Source organism: Lethenteron reissneri, chromosome 44, assembly GCF_015708825.2.
Source record: "Lethenteron reissneri isolate LAM-NWPU_2019-01 chromosome 44, ASM1570882v1, whole genome shotgun sequence".
Classification (NCBI taxonomy): Eukaryota; Metazoa; Chordata; class Hyperoartia; order Petromyzontiformes; family Petromyzontidae; genus Lethenteron; species Lethenteron reissneri.
The window spans coordinates 3,319,497-3,340,814 of NC_083822.1; the positions used below are offsets into that span (position 1 = coordinate 3,319,497).

The following is a 21,318-nucleotide window of genomic DNA, read 5'->3' on the forward strand; positions in this document are numbered from 1 at the left end:
GACGCTTTACAGAAATGCCAATAAAAATTAAGCGTAGCCTCCTCAGAATATCACTTTTTTCCTTCATCGGAGCGGGCATGGTTAGTAACATGGTTAATGCTACGTGAAAACCCTTATCCATGGCAGCTCCCAACTTCTGACATCTGATCAACGAGTGCTGTCGTAGTCACCCCTGCTGTTGCGATTGGAATAGATTTTTTTCTTCCTCCCGATTTACGTCATTCGCAAAGTCTCTGTCATTTGTCACAATGAGTCATTTAATATGGGGATTGGACGCAAATTAGTCCCTGGCATCGTTTGAACCGTATACAATTGTATTTTTTTTATTGTAAGCGAGGACAGGATATGGACATTGCCCTTTGTGGGGGGTCTCGTCCCTCGGTTCGTGACAGGAGACGCGACATTTCTCCCAACGATATTGAGTGCGCAAGAATGCAATAAAAATACAGGCTTGCTGCACGACCAAAATTTTAATAATTATCGTGCACTTATCCATCCGCCATGGATGGAGCAGTGGTGTCGTGTTGGCACGCTGCGCTATGAATCCTGCAACCCGAGTTTGATTCCGAGCTATGGCTAACGTCAGCCCCCGAGTTCGCCAACCTACACCAACCAACCTGGCCAATTGTGTTCAAACAACCCTCATGAACAAACATGGCGTGGGAGGCCTTCATCCAGCAGTGGATTGAGAAAATGCTGTAAATTGTTTCATTATTTTATTTTACCTATACATCAGGGAGACGGGAGACGACATGGTGTCGTGGTTAGCCCACTGGGCTTGCAATCCAGAAGTCAATGGGTGCAAGTTTCTCAAATCCCCGTCGCCACCTCTGCCCACCCAGCAGTGGACATGGTGGGGGTGACACGTGGTTATGCCCACCGATGCCCACGCATCTCGCCAACGTGGAAGGGTGAACCAAATGCCCTCGCAAGAGAGTTACCTCTCGTGGAGGTCCCACCGCCAGCGGTCGCGGAGAGGAAACAGTTCCGCGGCCGCACCTGTACCTCTCTACCAAGAAGAGCAGTGAAACATCTCCGCTTTATTGCTTCTCACAAGCGCCGGATCTCTCTGTTTTTCCTCAATGGGCACTCGCTCGACACGGAAGGCCGTGCGCACGGCCAATAGGCAGGCGACTCGCCCCCCGGGGAGATCAGCGCTCGATGTTGAAGCCAGTGGTAACGGAAGTTCGAGAGAGGGACGATTGCTCCCCAGTGGGAACTCCGCAGCGAGCCGCTGCCAGGAGACCGTGTCGCCAATTGGACCTTTGCGGGCGGCGTAATGAGGATGTGCGGCTCAGCCGTTCGGCGTGTGGAGCGGGGCTAATGTGTTCAAGTTAATGGGAAGCGGCAAGTCCTTGGCCTAGGTTATATGTCCCACTGGTAATGCTGCATGCAGTGTGGCTGCGATAAAGATTACAAATGATTGCGCACTGATACTGATATCGATGCAAAGTCAAAGTAATTGTATTGCTCTAATGAGAAATAAGATTGTCTCCTGTTTGCAGCACTGAGCCAGTGGCGGAAATTCCACATTCTTATGGTGGTGGGGGAAATCTATCTATGAAACAACCAGTGGTGACTTTTTATACTCTTAGGTTTTTTCGGTAAAGTCACGTAGGTGACCTATTTTATTGACCCCGAAGAGATGATGGTATAAGTGAGCCCGACCCTCCGATTTCGAGTCGTTGTCTCTATCACCGAACCACCTGGCCGGATATAATAATCATCGCTATAATTAATCAGCGCTATAACTATTATTATTAATTGCTATAACTATTATTACATTGCTATAACTATTATTACATTGCTATAACTATTATTACATTGCTATAATTATTATTACATTGCTATAATTAGTATTACATTGCTATAATTAGTATTACATTGCTATAATTAGTATTACATTGCTATAATTAGTATTACATTGCTATAATTAGTATTACATTGCTATAATTAGTATTACATTGCTATAATTAGTATTACATTGCTATAATTAGTATTACATTGCTATAATTAGTATTACATTGCTATAATTAGTATTACATTGCTATAATTATTATTACATTGCTATAATTATTATTAAATTGCTATAATTATTATTACATTGCTATAATTATTATTACATTGCTATAATTATTATTAAATTGCTATAATTATTATTACATTGCTATAATTATTATTACATTGCTATAATTATTATTATATTGCTATAATTATTATTACATTGCTATAATTATTATTACATTGCTATAATTATTATTACATTGCTATAATTATTATTACATTGCTATAATTATTATATTGCTATAATTATTATTATATTGCTATAATTATTATTATATTGCTATAATTATTATATTGCTATAATTATTATTATATTGCTATAACTATTATTATATTGCTATAATTATTATTATATTGCTATAATTATTATTACATTGCTATAATTATTTTACATTGCTATAATTATTATTATATTACTAAAACTATTATTATATTACTATAACTATTATTATATTGCTATAATTATTATTACATTGCTATAATTATTATTATATTACTATAACTATTATATTGCTATAACTATTATATTGCTATAATTATTATTATATTGCTATAATTATTATTATATTGCTATAATTATTATTATATTGCTATAATTATACCACTCGATATTATCACCATTTCTGAAAATACGAATGAATGGAGGCACCATTCCATGTTTGAGGTATTAAATTTTTTGTAAAGGTTTTGTAATTGGTCATCTAACTTTGTTCCAAGAATGGGTTAAACTTCTTTAGCTATGTCAGTTATACCACCTGGACCATAATTTAATTCTTCAGGTGTGACAAATATGTCAGTCATTGTAACTACCAATATAGAATGGCGTCAATCATGAATTTCACATCTTGAGCTGATTTAATTCCCGGCCACGGCGACACAAACGGGCAGTGATATCTGAACCGGTATTAAGAGATTATTTTACGAGCCTGCACCTGACCAGCATGGTAAAGTATGGTCACACAAACCCAGATGACCGACTCGGTATGTCAGGCAGGGTCTTCATCCAGCAGTGGAGTAACAAAATGGCTGTGAACTATTATTCTTGCGACAAATTTTGTCGCTGTACGGCATTCAAGTGTGATAAATTTCACAAATCTAAATCTTGGGATTTTATTCTTTTTTAAAGCGCATGCAATAAAAATGGTGCAGATATTGCGTTGATATTTACGTATGTTGTATATTTACTGCCCTTAATAAGTAAATGTATTATTCATCTATCGAATGTATAAATCATCCCCAGCTGAATTGGTTTGAGCAATAAAGTGCAGCAGACCTCGGCTTAAAAAAATTAACCCGTAATTTTCACTATAAATCCTTTATATGCGTGGCATCGGTTTTATTTTATTATTCATTTATGTTTTTCTTGAGTAAGAGTTTCATTTTTATCACATTGGTATTTTAAATTAAATATGAAACATTTTTTTCCCCTAAAAAGTGGACATTTTTTGGAAAAAAATTTCACGAAAATAAATTGTCACGCACAACGAGTCTGTGTGCAAAATGTCAGCTCGATTGGATCACGGGAAGTGGGTTAAAAAGCGACCGAAAGATTTGCACGGTCGTAAGCGCGCAAGCAAGCAAGCAAGTGAACTTAATATAAAGGATTTAAAAAATCAGCTCTATCCAACGCAGTAGCCTACGTGGAAATGAGCTGCAATGCAATTTCCTACAGCCACTTCTTCATATCGCAGATGTTGATGTCGAGAAACAACTATAATTTTGCAATTTGGTGGTTGAGCCAGATCAATGCATCCCGAGTAGTGGAGTGTATCGCTGCGACAATGCCACCTCCACATCTGTGAATAGGGCTTTGAAGATGGCAGCCTTCACGCGGGCCCACTCTGTCAAGTGAGAAATCACGACCAATGTCATCATCATCAACCCGTTGACCGAACATGGATCCACAATCGCCTGGTTTCCAGAGCAACAACTACAGCCACTACCAGTGCTGTACTGTATGCTGGGTGATATATTCATAGATGCCCCACTGAGTTATAATTGACCTCCTACTTTTTCTCAACAGGTGAGTTAATGCTATATTGTGAACGAAATTGACCTGTGTCTTACAGAGGACAGTGTTAAATTATATTTAACGAGTGCATTGAAATTTGTTGGAGAAAATGTAGAGGCTTTGCAATTAAGTCCAATTTTCTCCAGAACAAAAACATTTCCCAATTGTTTTCGTGGGGTATCTATAAATTGACCGCCATGTATTTGCAATGTGTCCGGTGATGAATATTGTTTACTGACGCACACAAAAAAATCAATATGGCATCAAACGAGTGAGAGCCTCGAGTACCCAATAATAATACATTTGTCCAGATTCTTGTCAATCCCCCGGATGGGGTTGTTTTACGAGGATTCCTTGCAAGAATTAGTGACGTCTGACAAAGGTGGAGTGGCCAAGACCCATAGGAGAGTTCACTCGTCGTTTGCGTTCGCCGTTGTTGGGAATTTAGCGGGGGCACCTCTGTCTGTCCACGCGATAGCAGCACCACGAACACGGCAGAGCCACTCCGCTCTACTTTAACTCGCAGTGTTTGAGAGCGATTCGGAGGAATATCACATCGATTCCCGCCGTCAATAATGTGCGCCGTTCTAAGGGGCTCCCACCACTATCTCACCCACGAGACATTTTGCTGCACAACGTTTCTATATTTAAAAGAAAATGCCCACGTGTGCACCGCATACACCATCTTTTTGTTTTAAGGCTTTTATTGGCTGGAACGAGAACATCACATCCTCTGCATGTGCCAAATCCTTGCAAACTACGGTGCCAACGTAAATTGTTTTTACATTTGGTATCAGTGCCAACCGCCCTCGAATGTGATACGTTCAATAATTCAGCCACACATAGTGATGTAATAATCCATGGAAGAGTTTCACTGAAGACGCAAATTAATTGGTACTGGAACTTGTAAAATGCAAAAAATGAGTGAAGGCAATTGTGCACTTGGTACGCCTGACGATTTCAGCAGTCGGCTGCCAAAGTTTTAAATGGACAGGTGGCTCAGCGGTAGAGTGAGTGGCCTACAACCGGAAAGGTATAGGGTCAATCCTGGTTGGGGTTTGATTCTGCCCATAATCATTCTGGAACCGATAAAATACGTAACACATTGTGGGGAAGTCAACAGTGGTTGTCATATGGATAAACTCACCCCCACCATAAGAATGGAATTTTCACCACTTGGCTCAGGGATGAACACCAATGCCTCAATGCTCATTGGAGCATGAAATCACTTTGACCCTTCAAAAGCTATAATTATGTAAAAAAAAATTTCAAATAGTATGGTGTGATTAAGTTCGAAAAGCATTATGTGGTAAAAGAGTTTTAAAATTGGCAGCCTCTCACTGAAATCAGTCGGGTTGGAAAATATGCATATGGGTTGTAAGGTGTTCAAATTTCACAGCGTTGAATTTATATGTGCATAAATTGTTTAAGGACACATACACTATGTAACGACCAGCTTTGGTGATGCCTTTTGTGCCTCGCTGCCCTCTCCCCAGCCACGTCCACACGGAGACAGTGTGTGTAGACAGGGGCCATCACTCGCTCGTGCCACTGCTGGCAGAAGGGCCTCCACTTGAGGACGTCCTAGAGAGCCCCTCTAGAGAGCATTCAGTCTCCTTGTCCATGCTCGCGAGATGTTTTGGAAAAGTTCGGAGATCCCACACTTCACTCCACCACACGTGACCTGACGACAGATTAACTCTGGTGGACCCATTTATACTTCTGGGTGGACAGAAGCAGTGTGGATTGAATTAACTTGCAATGTTGTTTCAACTGCAGCGCTGGGATATCAAACTGGAGACTTCTAGATTTTAAGTTCATTGCGCTGATCATTCTACCATGGCCAGCAACCTATTTGAAAAAAAAGTATTGATGATGAAATCACGCCATCTTTCAATTAATTAATGCAATACCATGGCAGCATGAGGAGGTTACTTTTTTCTTCTCAAATATTATTCTGTCACCCATCAATAGATGTCTCTTGTGAGCCAGACACAACCAAAAAAAAATACTGCTCAACATATTTGCTTTCCAAGTCAGGTCAGATACCCTCCCAAACACAAACAAGTCTTTTGAAAGGATATTTGTGTTGATGTTGGCGTTCTTGCTCATCTTTTGGTTCTCAAGTTAAAATCAGAATGGCAACATCTTTCAATTACTCGACAGAGCAGCCGTGTCAAAGTTATTATTGATAGACAGCATCAACATTGCTCATTCATCTGGGAATAAGAACGTGAAGTCACTGGAACATTATACTTTTGCAATATAATCAGTCTAATACATTCCATCTCAATATTAAAGAAAGGTTAATGTTTACTATTATTTAATCAAATTAATTATCAGATATCTATCTTTAATTAATTTAAACCAAGGTATCCGTTTATGACTACAGTGTCCATTTATACGAAGTCACCATTTGCTGTAAGGCTTGTAATCTTAATCATTAGAATCAGCCACGGTTCATCCACCGCTTGATTCCACGCAATGCCACTCAAATCCACCGCCATTTATCACAGTCTCTCAATGTTATCAATCCACAGAGCTGCAGCACACAAGATGACCGCAGTGCTCCATCTCCACACCAGACGCAACCTCCTTTAGCTGCCGCTCCATTGCTGGTCTTGACCTTCGGACGTCCCTTTGAAAGTGGCACGTTGCTACCGACCGCCCACTGACTGTTTCTTAGGCCAATAAGAAATCTCTACCCTGCTGATTGTATCTCACCCCAGGTGTCCCTGCTTTGGTATCTGCACACAAACGGACGCGTCTCCTCCACGCTTCTGACATCTATCGCAGGAGGTAACGTACGATTAGTATTTGTCGGCTACGTATGGTGCGAAAGAAGTTCATACAAACACGTTCTGCATTATGCACATTTGTACGCCGCATTCATTGTTAAGTTCAACTTTCCAAAAGAACTCCATCCTGCTGTCATCAGCCTCTTTATTTCACCAATTTGATTTCGGTCCACCTTCAATAACTTTCCCCATGTACTTATTCTTTGATGTGTTTTACAGCTCTGTGTCCCTCCGATATATCTTAAATAGTTGAGAATGTATTTATTTATTCATGACTTTTGTTTTCCTCGTGAAATGAAAGAAGTACACCGATATTGCACGAGGAAAGTAAAAAAATTAACCCGTAAAAACAAAGTTTTTCACTATAAATCCTTTATATGCGTGTCCAATGGGCCACAACCCAGCCCACATTGGTCTTTGAAACGGGCGGCTAGAGTCCTCTCGTCCTCTGGCTTGAGATGGCTGCCACCTATGGGTCAGATGATTGCCTGCCACCATTAAGCAATTGGTAATTAAATATAATTATTTTTTTCCTAAAATGTTGAAAATTTTGGGAAAAAAATTTCACGAAAATAAATTGTCACGCACAACGAGTCTGTGCGCAAAATGTCAGCTCGATTGGATCACGGGAAGTGGGTTAAAAACGACCGAAAGATTTGCACGGTCGTAAGCAAGCAAACAAGCACGCAAGCACGCAAGCAAGCAAGCAAGTGAACTTAATATAAAGGATTTAAAAAAGAAACCAGACAAGGCGATGCACTTTTACCAAAGTTATTCGCAGTTCACGTGAAGAATGTTTCCCAAAAATGAGATTCGAGAAATAAATGCGTAAAGATAAATATAGAAAATCCTAAATTTCTCAGATTTTACTGATGAACATTGCCATTATAACAACCGATAGAACATTGACTACAGAACGTCTCTTATTCACACAGATATGCGGATCATATGATCCACGCGTTATGCCTGTTTATACTCTGCTTAGCCATGACAAACAGCACGTATAATAGGAGGTCAATCGCCAATGAATTATGGGATTTTTGTTGGGGTAATCACATATACTAGGATTAATAAGGGCACAAATAAAGCGACTTGCCACCAATTATTTTCGTGCCGCAGACAACAAGGTAGCGGATATGTGTACAGGGCGTGATTGAAGAACTTAACAACGCTGCAAAGTTTGGCTCCAGATAAATATGAGTAAAAATAAAAGTCATACAACATTATAATAATAGGATTTTCCCCCTCTTTTCTGGCAACAAAACTCAAACCTTTTTACAAGGATTCATGTCTGCATTAACACACTCTGATATATGCATTGTCCTTGAAACTGATTGGTCCACACCAGAGACAGCTTTCTTTTGAGCCTCATCTCAATTGGTGCTCGACCAGATGACGCCAAAATGCGTACAGCTCAAAGACAATGGCAACAAAACATACAACATTGTTCACTTGCTGAAATGCATAATGTGCCAGGCTTAAGCACTCCTTAAACATTTTCCAGGTGGCATGTGACACATCAGCATATCAAGGAGCTATGATGATGCGGTGTGCCGGGTGCAGAAATATTTTCTGGGTCGCTAATCCCCAAAGAGGCCCGGCTGATATTAACCCTGCACGATACGTTCACTTTCTGTAAATGGAATATTGCACATGAACGTTTTAGAGATGGATGGGTGTGTGTATGTTGAACTTGTTTTGCACTGTACGATGATGGATGTAGCATATTACTGCATCATTTCTTTTATATTAAACGAAGAGAATACGTCGCTTTAATAGTCAAAGTATAAAATAGTCAGTACACTTAAATGTAGATGTTTTAATTGAATAGACAGTAACGTTAGTTTGTATAACATATTTCATTTGAATTGTAATACAATGTGCATATAAATAGGTTCTTTTCAGATTTTAATCGTTCCTCGACTTTAACAAATCCCTTCTGTATGAGGGAGTCACTCGCCGTTTATGTATTTTATAAATCATCTTTGCCAAAATAATAATGAAACAATATAAAAATCACAATCAGAACACTTACCCGGGACAGCATCGTTGGCAACTCAAGCAATTCCCCATCAGATGCGTAGTCTATTGACAAAAACGGACCTGAAAAAGAAATATAATTCAATCAAAGTTGGCTTTAACACAGAGTCCACATTGGTTAAAGGTGCGTGTAATGATACATGGGTGAATATACAATTGCCTATGGCAGCCTATGAGCATAATAGCACAGCATACCCTTCCTTACCTGAGTAATGAGGTGCTCTGTAGTGTTTAATGGACACACATTTCCATGATTTACGATTCATATGCAACTAGGCACCTCCTCACCACTGGAAAGAACCATGCATCTCATTAACCGGAGGAATGACCAGCATCTGCTCCGCTGTTTTTGTGTGCTCTGACCACAACACAATTTTTCCAGTCCAAGGCAAAAAGCTTCTGATACAGTAAATAATGTATTAACTGATAGCCAATTGTACGCAGTGTTGAGTGTCCCTGTTCTTAATGTTTCCTGGCAGCAGATGTCCATGTCATTAATATTTCCTTCATAAATGGATGATAAAAAAACACCTCACCACCTTTTGTTTAACACTGCCTGATAAAAAAAATAAGCCCCTCCTATATAGACCAGGCTGCCACTTCATGCAATGACAGAATAAGGCCCACTACCAAACACGTTAGCCTAACTTTTTTTTTCTAAAGCAGTTTTTTTTCATACTTTTGCACTTCTACACCATTGGCAATGAGTTGTAATCATTACAGCTAATCATTTAGTACATTTGGTATTAGCATCATTCTTACAGCACAAGCCTACCACCAAGGCGCTATGTGCCACGGACAAAGTCTGCGAAGAGTCACAGTCGGAAGTGTACTCCCAATTGAGTAATTTGAAGGTATTTAAAAATAAATTTATTTGGACAAAGACGCCCGGCACACATTAGCCGACTCTTTTCGAACGATATCATGGGATCTTTATTGTCCACTGTGAAGCAGAATAATGTTTCATGGTGAATACACCTTCGGTGTTAACCAAGGTGTCTTGCCGGGTTTGAATCACAAACGTCTGCAACAAGAGGCGTTTGAATAAAAAAAGATGACCAAAGAGTTATGTACGTGGGTCGAACTTCTTTCGCACCGTACGTAGGCCAACCGTGTTAAATGTAGGTGCGGGGGTAGGGACAAACTAAAAACAAAAAGCAGTTCTAAAGAGATGAAAGAGATACACAGTAAAGAGAGAGATACACGGTCAGCATATATCATCCGAACTCCCCTCTTGTCTCCGTATACCATCAATGTTTGTGTTGCTCCTATTAATATGTAAGCTTTGTTTCTCAAATCCAGCTTGGCGACAGCATGTCACCTTGTCTGACTCCCATTCCAATCAGCATATTGATACTTTGCTCGTGGTAGTGCGGCTGGTCAATTTTTGTCAACATATTTTGCCGTTTCTAAATATTTCTTACTTTGCGCCTTTTTGAGAGCCTGGATGACTGAATCTATTTCTAAGTTTTTAAGTCTAAATTCCCTTTCACAGTCTATCGAGGCCAAAGCACAATGGTAGCTGAAATTTATTGGTCTTTTTCATAATTTGTCATTGGCGTACATTTAATCATCGGCCTCCTGGCTCTCCAGACCAAAATATTAGCATGGCAAATGTTATTGTTGGATTCGTCTTGATGTATCATCAGTATTATTATTGATGTTACAACAGTTTTGAGTTGGAGGTGGCCAGTTGGCTCAGCAGTCAGGAGCATCGAGCCAGCGGCACCACCATTGATATCCCGGGATTGAATCTGGGCAGCCTAACATGGTTACACTGGGTTCCCAGCACGGCAAAGGAGGCACGTTATCCAAAAAAAGCCTCACAATTATTCGTAGGCAAAACACACACGTCTGCATTTATGGGTTTTGATACTGTATAGTATGTGTAGAATAAACACACATATATATGCAATATACGAATACCCGCCATTCGCCACTAAGTGACGGTGACATCACCACGATGCTTGTGCCAGGCCATGTGCACCTTGAGGCCACGTGAAGTGTCGAACGCCCGCTGACAGGAGGTCACAGGGCAGACCCAGGTGCCACGGGTTGACTGACTGAGATAACTGGCTGATGCATTACCTGTGCTCCCTACTGTGTCAACTTGCTGTGCTTTAGTCACCTGGTGGTCCGCTTGTTGTTGTGAGCGTCGCTCCTCCGCTCAACTTTGTTGTTGGAGGGCGACTGCTTCCAACTACCCAGCAGCGTCCTTCACGAGCCTCGTCCACAGAGGTCGACCTTGACACCGCTGGTACCAGTCATTGGCAAGTCCACTCAGTATACATCCTCCTATACCACATCACTCCATCTCTTCTCTAGTCCGTGCCATGCCCGTTTAGCCCCCTCTATCTGGCCGAACAAAAGCTGTTTAGACATGTGGTGACTGAGCATGCGGGATACATGACCCAGACAACGCAGCCTTGCCTGCCGGAGGAGCTCATCGATGGGACTTTGCCCAGATCTTTCAAAGATTTGTGAGCTCCTCACACAATCCAGCCTGGTTAAACCCAGGATGGATCGTAGGCAGGCCAGCCTAAATGTTTCTAACCGGCAAAGATGTTCCATTAGGGGGGTCCACATTTCGCAAGCATAGAGAAGGGAGGGAATGACTGTGGCCGAGAAGACCTGAAGCTTCATGCGGAGCGACAGATCAGGTAGCTTCCACACAGCGTTATGCAACCGATGAAAAGATAATGACGCTTGACTGATTTGGAGTGAGACCTTTGCTGTTAAACCGGAGCCGGTCATGAGCACGCTGCCCAGGTATGGGAAACGCTCCACTCTCTCCACAACTGCCCCATCACCAATTGGGAGTTGTGGGGATAGAGTGTCCGATGGTACAACATACACAGGCAGGTGCTTAGTTTTGGTGAGGCTGATGGTAAGGCCCCAACTCTTAGTGGCAAGCTCCAGGTTCAGCAGCAGTGAGCAGCAATCACCAGAGCATCGGCATACATAATGTGGTTGATCAATAGGGAGCCATCCCTTGACCACACCTGGGCATCGATCAGCCTCCTATTGTATCTGTACCAGATGGAAATTCCTCCGGTACAGCCATAAAAGGCTTCACGAACTACGTGTTCGAAAAATATGTAAAATCATGAAGGTCCTTAATGATCATGAGCAGAGGGTCAGGGATTCCGAAAGCACGAAGAATAACCCAGAGCCCAGGCCTACTGATGATGTCATAGGCCTTGACCAGGTCAATAAAGCAGAGATGTAGGTCTTGTTGGAATTCCTTACACCTCTGCTGTAGCAGACGGACAGAAAATATGGCATCTGTGCAGGACCACCCTTTCCTGAAACCGCATTGGGGCTCCGCAAGCCTCTCCTCAGGCGATGTTGGATAATCCTTGCCAGGACCTTTCCTGGCACACTGAAGAGTGAGATGCCCCTGTGGTTATTACAGTCTGTGCGGTCCCCCTTCCAATCCTGCGGAACCCGTCCAGTGGTCCAGACTGTTATTATGATGTCATGTAGGGCAGTCTGTGCACAAATGCCACCCTCCCTCAGCATTTCGCTTGGGAGATCATCTCTGCCCGGTGCCTTTCCTGGTCTCAGACTCTGGATTTCCTTTTTTTCTTCCTCGAACAGATGGCACCTCAGCCAGCCACTCACAGGGAGTGACGTCTTCCAATATTTGAGACACCGCAGCCTCATCAGGGTCATCCACACTTTGTCCCAAAATGTTTTTTTATGCCTAGGGATTTCTCCTCCCCCAGGACTTCACAGAAATGCTCAGCAAATCTGCAAACATATTCCTGGGGGTCAGAGATTGGATCACCGTTTTTTTCCCTAATGATGGTAATAGGTGTGGCACTGCAGGTTACTTTTTTGATGGAGTTAAATAGTGATTTGTGATCGTCGGGCCATTGAGGCAGACTCCATCTCCTCAGCAAGCCGCGACCACCACCCATTCTTGCAGCGCCTCACGGCTCTCCGAACCTCCGAGCGAAGGCTGCAATAAGCCTCCCCATTCTCTGACGTGGGATGCTGTAGACGATGAGTGGGCCTGTCGCTTTTTCAGCCTGCCTGAACACCTCCTTTGTCAGCCAGGGTCTCTGGGGAGGTCTGGACCGTATACCCAAAGCAGCAATTGCAGCTATTTGAACCACAGTCCTAAACCTCGCCCATTTCCCCTCGACATCTGGAGGAGTGTGGGACGATGCCAACCCCAGCTGCAAGCTATGATTAAATTCTCGCTTGCAACTTTCATCAGCTAGCTGAGACCAGGCCACCTTGGGTTTGAATGGGGTCCTAGTTGTACACCTACCACCGGAGTGGAAGAATGGTAGGCCCATCTTACAGATGACAAGGCGATGGTCAGTGTGCAGATCAGCTCCACGGTAGGTCCTGGTGTCAAGGACATGGGCCAGCATCCGCTGTTCCGTCACTACGTAGTTCAGCAGATGTTCGTGCTTGGACCCGGCATGCATCCATGATGTTGTGAGGATGCGCCGATGTCAGAACAGCGTGTTGGTAATTACAAGCCCATGGGCTGCACAAAAACTTTAGCAGCCTCCTACCATTGTTATTGAGCTGATCTGGCCAATGCCTTCCGATCACTCTAGACCAGGTGCCAGCATCATGACCAACTCAGGCATTGAAGTAGCCCAACAGGATGACTCTATCCCGAGGGGCCATTTTAGCTCACACCTGTGACAGGAGGTCATAGAAGCCATCGGACTCATCGGCCTTGCCTGCATCCCTCCACGGATGTTCATCTTTGTGGGGGGTATAAGTAACCACGACCACCACTCCTCGCCTCCGGTTGATGGGAAGGATTCTTTTGTTCAAAAGAGCCACTCCCTGTTGTTTGGCAGTCTCCTGCCCCGAGTAGAGGACTATCCACCCCCCATGTTGGCAGAAGCCAGAGCCGGTCCACCGGACCTGCTGAATACCACAGAAATCCAGGCAGTACCGGTCCAGCTCCCGACAGAGGAGTGGCAGCCTCTCCTCCGCAGTGAACGTTCGAACATTCCACGTGGCCATACGTAGTGGTTTTTTGTTGTTTCTGGAGGAGCCCCGAGGGTAAAGATTCAATCTCCTGGCTCTGCCAAATGGAGTTTAGCCAAAAGATGTCATAGACACCTGTCCCCCCGGGGCCTCCGGCACAAGCTTATTAATTAGATGTTTTATACGTGGTTTTGTGGTAATTAATTGAAGGTGGAGGGGTTAACAGCCCCTCACACCCGTCCAGAGCCTCCATTTGGCCACTGTGGTGGTTACAAGCGCCATGAGGGGAATGGTCAATCTAAATTGGCTCTCCCCCAACGGCACTGCCCACCACAGCGCTGCCGTCCGGCACCACGAGGAGGTAGGGAGTTGCTTTTGCCGGACGACAAATACACTCATACACAGCCTGCTGCACCACAAACACAACACCTGTGTCGCACTGTATGCAATCCACACACATCCAGTATTAACTTACATGTGTCTATGTGTGTTTTGTGTATTGTGTACAAAACCACATGCGAAAACACGTACGTTTTTACTTAGACACAAACGTATTATGTTTTTATTTTCACACCGTACGTAGCCGACCACGCTAATCGGAGGTACGACGTATAATAATTACACATAATACATGAACACAAATGCATACGCTGTTTGCAAATACTATGGAATATAGTTTTATGCCACAGACGCTGCTGCGGCGTGTGATGGTTAGCACACAGGACTTGCCTTCCAGAATGTTCCGTTCAATTTACATTTTATGTTCACCCCCCCCCCCCGTCACCTCTGTCCACCCAGCAGTAAAAATGAGTTCGCCACTTAGTCTATCGGCAGGGGACATGTTGTGGGGTAATGTGTTGTAATTCTCGTCTCAACCAAAGGCATTTGGTCAGCGTGGAAGAGTAGGCCAAATACCCCTTTTTAGAGGGGCTCCCTCGAGTGGGGGGCACTTCCGTCAGCAGTGGCATGAGCAAGGAATTGCAGGGCAGCGCTTTTACCTTTACTGATCATGGTACAATTATAGATAAAGGTTCAACCTCCTGTGGTTTTCAAATGTCATTAAGCCACCCTCCCGCCCCCCTCTTCTGCACGCACCCCTGGCAGATGACAGCCCTGTTGATGTAGCTTGTAACAACTTAAACAACTGGGACTTTGTTTTGTTGTTGCTGTTGTTGTTGTTTTATCTTTTGAGATTAGGCAAACCGCACTGCCATATCTTTCCATCATCTGCTCCTTTTAAAAAGGTCCCGTGAGCTTTTTTTTCCGTGTAAACCTAATAAATATGTCTATGCTGTATACAATGCATGCAAAAATGTTGACAGAAATCATTCACTTTATATTCCAGAACAATAACTGATAAAAGAGTGTGCATTGACACAATGTGATAATCATTACACCACGGCAGCATCCCACGTATAAAGATAAGGCTTCAAATGTATTATAATTATCCTAAAAAATATCTATTTGTGTGTTTACTATGTGCATAATGTTTAAACTGCAATGTTTCATATTATCTACGCATGCCATCAAATAATTTGACGTATAATTATGTTTATCTAACAGCAGCAGCACAGAAATACTTAAAGTATGAATAATAAGACTGTTCGCAATGCGCGCAATTTCACGAACAGACGAAAACCATCCCAACCGCATGAAGCGTGGGTGTTAAGGAACCTGATGTCCATAATGAAATAATGACAAGATAAGCTTTCGTCACTCACTCTAACCCTTAACACCTACGTCTGACACATCGTCTTGTTTCTCTATTAGACATGACGTGCGGTGATGAAGTGTTGCGATTCATATACAAGTATATATATTAGTGACGAGATTATTTTGACCCTCACGCCAATCTTCACATTCTGATTGGAGTGGTGTAAATTTGTCTCCCAATAACAAGAGCTACCCTTGCCCTGATGATCTGATGTAGAGCAGGAACGCGTCCTCTGGTGATGAAATGAATGTGTGTATGCTTTCTGTTCCACGCTGAGCAAAGCAATATCACTGCTCAATATCGTTGGGTGAAGGGGCATTCTTAAGTTTGCATTATTTATTCATGGGAAAGATTCCTTAGAAAAGGCTCTGTTCCTGGTCTTCAATGGACATTATTTAATTGATGACATCAAATGTAATTGGTTCGTTATTTTTATTCAGCAGCATTTCTAAAACAACAATGTAGCCACAGTGTTCTATTTGAATAATTGATGTTATAAACGTACAATATATAATTTTCCATTGGTTATACAAATAAAAGTGGTGTAGAACCTACAAGGTAGGCTTAACACGTGGCAGGCTTTCGCGAGCAATATCATCCATAAGAGGTTTTTATAGGGTCATATCGCGTTAATATATAAATGTGTCATTAAAACCCGCCACCACCCGACACAGCAAACTAGTAAGGGTTGTCACATAAACAGAACGTGGCCAATTCGTCACTAGTACAGCACTAGTGTGTAGTGTAGTGTATAGTGTAGTATACTAGTACAGCACTAGTGTATAGTGTAGTGTATAGTGTAGTATACTAGTACAGCACTAGTGTATAGTGTAGTGTATAGTGTAGTATACTAGTACAGCACTAGTGTATAGTGTAGTGTATAGTGTAGTGTATAGTGTAGTATACTAGTACATCACTAGTGTATAGTGCAGTGTATAGTAGTGTATAGTGTAGTATACTAGTACAGCACTAACCGGTGTGTTGGAGAGCCAAGCCACAGCATTTACAATCCGAGTACGACGTTTCGCCAGTAATTACAACTAGCTTCATCAGGCAACAGCTTCATCAGGCGATAAAGATAATTGTAATTACTGGCGAAACGTCGTACTCAGATTGTAAATGTTGTGGCTTGGCTCTCCAACACACCGGTGTGCTGTGCTACTGACGAATTGGCACGTTCTGTTTACGTGACAACCCTTACTAGTTGGCTGTGTCGGGTGGTGGCGGGTTTAACGACATATTTATATATTGACGCGATCTAACCCAACAAAAAAAACCTCTATTATGGAAGGTAGGCTTACACGGACCCATATTCATATTGATGCCTATTCCAAATTCTTAAACCCTACACCTAACAGCAAAGATATAACATTTATTACCAAATAAGCCTGAATTATTTAAACATTAATAAAAAAGCTAAAAACTGTTTTCTTAGAAATAATTAAAACATTTTGGTAGAGAAAATTATGTATTGCTGTTTAGACTGGAATACACAGCACTGCATGCAAATGAGGGCATATTAAATGCACGTTATTTAAATTACATTTCCTCTGCTAATTAGATCGCCTGATACGTATCTGAGCCACAAGAGGGCACTAACAGCTAAGCATTTGCAAAGGTTGCATAAAAAAATCAGAAGCAACTTCCAGAAACGGTTGAATAAGATACACGATGAAAGTGAAGTCAGTATGATAAACCTTGACAGATCGTGCTGTGGTTACAGTTCTCAACTCACAATTTGAGGGTTGCAAATGTATATCCTGTTCAAGGGTCCGTTCAGCCTACGGTTGCCACCTCTCTGGTTAAATGAAAATATATATCATGGGAAGAAGAATATCTCACAATATCAGCAGAGAACTACATGTAACTGCCTTGATCAATGTATTATTAATCAACTGACAAAAACTACAGCTTTAAGTGTCCTGGAAAAACTTACAGGTTTGCCAGGACAGCTGCCTCCAAAAAAAGAATACGCACAAAAGGACGATCCTGGGAGCAAACCAGGACAACCAGAAAAACTCCACTTCAGCCGAGTATTGCTCCAAGGTCAGTAAAATCAGTCGCACTTTGTTGGAAACGTACAGTGGTCTTTCTACGGATGAACCGACCCCGTCTTACAGTATTGGAAAGTGGCAATTGTCCCCACTGCCTCAGAGCCTCCAATGCAGACACAGGAACACCTCACACTTCTGGTTCGTGGGCCAGAGCATGGGCCAATGTCACAGCAGAGCCTTTATTTAGCCTTGCTCATTACGTTTGACTATGTCAAGCTTTTGTTGAAAATTGAGAACCTCATGTGTTCGTTTAGCTTTACTATCACCACACTTAGGACCCATTTTGAATATATTAAAGCACAAAAATAAATATTTTTACTTTAATCACAAAAATAAGCACAGTATGAATACTCTACACGTGTTTAATAATCACGAAACTAACTATGAACACTGTAGTATTATGTTGTCAGAAAATAACTATGAATTGTTTACAGTATAATCACAGAAATGAGTACAGTATTAATAATAGATGAATAAACACAAATATAAGACTAGCTTGTTTGCCCACCCTAGGACGGAAGCTGTAATATTTACGAATTATTTTTGCAGAGTTTCATTGTATCTTGTGTAAATTTAATGGCAGTGAATCTTGCACAAAACGAAGTCATGAAACACTTCACTGCAGTTCACTGCAGTTCGCTGTAGCACTGTATTAATGGCAATGATTCTTGATCGAAACTGTCATGAAACACCTCGCTTCATGTCACTGTAGCACTGTATATAACTGGCCTTCAATTTGTAAAAATTCATTGCTCTGATACTTTATTCTCTTTTGCTTTCGGTCGCTGGGGTTGAATGAAATTGGAATTCGATACAATATCTGGAAAATCACCGAGAAATATCTATTTTACCATAATGTAGAAGCATAAATTAGACTAACCTTGCGTCTCAAGTGCTGAAGAAATAAATAAAAGACACCAAATCCACTTTGTTGCTGCGTATAATTATTTATTAGATTCCCTTTCCATAAAGAAACGTCAAACTTAAAGCGAATTTGCGAAAAAAAATATTTCCGCTCGACCTTCTGCGTGAGTGTAAAAATCCACCCGCTCATGAATATTCATGACGGGGGGGTGCGGCATGTGGAGTGACGTCACGCGCGTTACACACAAACACACATTCTTGACTCATTATAGTCGTAATGCTCACTGAACGACTTCTATTCAAAGACTGAACGAAAAAGATGATGCGTGGCGCGAACGTCATGGAAGGTTGCATGAAATCAGACAAAAGAGGAACACGCGTAGGCGACATTTGAATTGTGTTTATAATGAAAAACGGCCGAAAGAGTGAAGCAACGAAAGTCAAGTGGACGAAAGTCAAGGTTTCGCTGTAAGCACTGCCCTATTCTTGCGTGAGTAGGGAGATAATGACATCCGTTTTGCAGATGGTAAGATAGCTTCTTAGGAAATAGTGTTATATTGAGCTTTAAAAATAATACATTTTTCTGTATTAGAATAAATGCAACACGTAAAAAATATAATATATGAAAGCACAAGTACATTCAGTCATGTGTAATCATCATGGTTGTAAGCAGATGCAAACTAGCATTTGTTTTTTAAACGCTTGCTTATTCACCACATTTCCACCAATTCTACACAGATGCGTCAGGTTGATTGTTTAATGTGGTGTTCATTGCTCTGCCAGCCAGCAGAATGACCTCTCAGAGCATCTGCTTTCAGCATCGAGGTGTTGTGCTCGCTCGGTCTCGATTCGTGGTTTCCAATGCCCCATCCAGGTGTCAAAGCTACAGCTTCCAGCATTGACCAACCAACAAACATATGCAAAAGTATGCAACCTAATTCATGCGGCAATAATTTGAATAATGCCTCTAATTTACGGTATTGATCCCTTACAGAACAACAGGGTAAAATATTTAACACGTAGGCTTTCGCGACCAATATTACTCATAAATTGTTGTGGTTTCACGCTTCAACACACCAGTGGGCTAAAGCAGTGAACTAATTGTCTTTTGTCAACGTGACACTTTTTTACCGATTGGCCGTGTCGGGTGGTGGAGGGTTACGACACATTTATAAATAACGCGATCTAAACCCAAAAACGTTGATTATGAAGGGTAAAATATGGAATTTTAAACGGATTCAAGGCACATCAATAATACCGCATGCATATGATGCGCACACGTGTGCTAGCGGGTGCATGACGAGCATTTGGTTTCACACCAATGCTCGCCAGTCCACGCAGACGACAACGCCGGTCTCTGCCTCGTGACACATTCAATCGAGCCGTCCCAGACTGTCCATCCATAAGTCACCCACTAACCCCGACATTTGCAACCTCCCGGAATTGCACTTGCACTGCCAAAACATTATTACTTTCCCTAGCAGCACTCCAAAGAAAAAACCCATGCTCATTGAAATGTTACACCCTCCTGATTACTTATGAATTGTGAAATTAAAAAAACGCTGTGGCCCATATTAATACCACAGCAACTGCAAATGTTATTAATCACTAGCATGTTCTATTCACTTGGTGGATTAAAGTCTCCCCACTCTATCACCATCCCTTATCGTCCTGCAATGTCACAATCCACCTCACCCCTGTTCGTGAGCTGATCTCATTGATCCATCTCCGTGGTGGTCATCCTCCTGTGCGCGTTTTATCCTCTGGCTTCATTCCGTCACCAATCTCTTCCGCCAGATATTACGCCTTCACGTGGTGTGTCTTGCCCAAGCCCACATACTTTTTGAAGTCAAGGCGAGGTATCTCGCGTTCTTGTGGCCTCTGATCCACGTGTTCCTGTCTCTCAGCTTAATTCTCTGATGCACGTGTCCCCCTGCCTGTCTCGAAGTTTAATTCCGATTATGTACTTCCCCACGCTTCTACGTGCACTTTTCAGCTTTTGTTCAATGTTGATGTTTTCATTCATATACACTGATTTAAAACACTTTCTTCTCTGGATACAGTGATATTTCGATTTTTAATCATCAAATTATTATTTTAAATACACTTTATCCTGCTCTCAATTGCCTCTTTATTTTATATTGTTGATCGTGATACGCCTTTAGTAACTGGGTTAGGTATATAATACACTGTTGTGTTTTCCAGGTGTGCCCTTCAAACAATGATTTCCTGTTGTTCAGAATACATACATTTAGTTATTTCCCGTATTTATCCTTAGCTCCCACCACTTTGCAGTTTTGTTTGTCAAGTTATTTATTAATTTCCCGTACTTCATTACCATCGGTTGTTCTAATAACTATGTAACCATCGTCATCATTAGCACGGTTGGCTACGTACGGTGCGAAATAAGTTCACTGCTGGATGAGGCCTCTCAAAGCTTTCGCCATCTCTCAAGATTTTGCCCTGCAACAAACCACGTGGCACCTGCACACGGGCTGATGCCGTCTCTCCTTCTTCTCGGTGGACACGCTGGGATGTTCCACCACTTCGCTGCCACTCCGTCATGTTTCCTGACCGTCGGTTATTCACCCTCTCGTGATGCATTTAAACTGCCGATGTTCCTTATTCCACGTGCCCCCCATCATGTCCCTCGACGTAATTGCTAGCAAGCAACTCTCCACGCTTCCACGTGCACTCTTCAGCTTGTGTTCTTGGCATGTTGCTTTTGATTAGACCAAGTTCAGTTTCCCAAAAGCACTCCAACATGCGCTTCGAAGACTTTCTTATTCCATCATTTTGATTCCAATCGAT

At 42.1% G+C, this 21,318-nt stretch overlaps 1 protein-coding gene across 3 annotated transcripts in view; it reads right to left on the reverse strand.

Moving 5' to 3' along the window:
- Positions 1-21,318, reverse strand: part of LOC133353469 (ankyrin repeat and fibronectin type-III domain-containing protein 1-like) — a 289,388-nt gene that overhangs the window by 265,574 nt on the left and 2,496 nt on the right. For all 3 annotated transcript variants that reach the window (XM_061569738.1, XM_061569737.1, XM_061569736.1), the window contains exon 2: positions 8,909-8,976. In XM_061569738.1, the coding sequence (XP_061425722.1) occupies positions 8,909-8,946 (38 nt within the window). In that variant the 5' untranslated portion in view covers positions 8,947-8,976. The remainder of the gene's footprint in view (positions 1-8,908; positions 8,977-21,318) is intronic.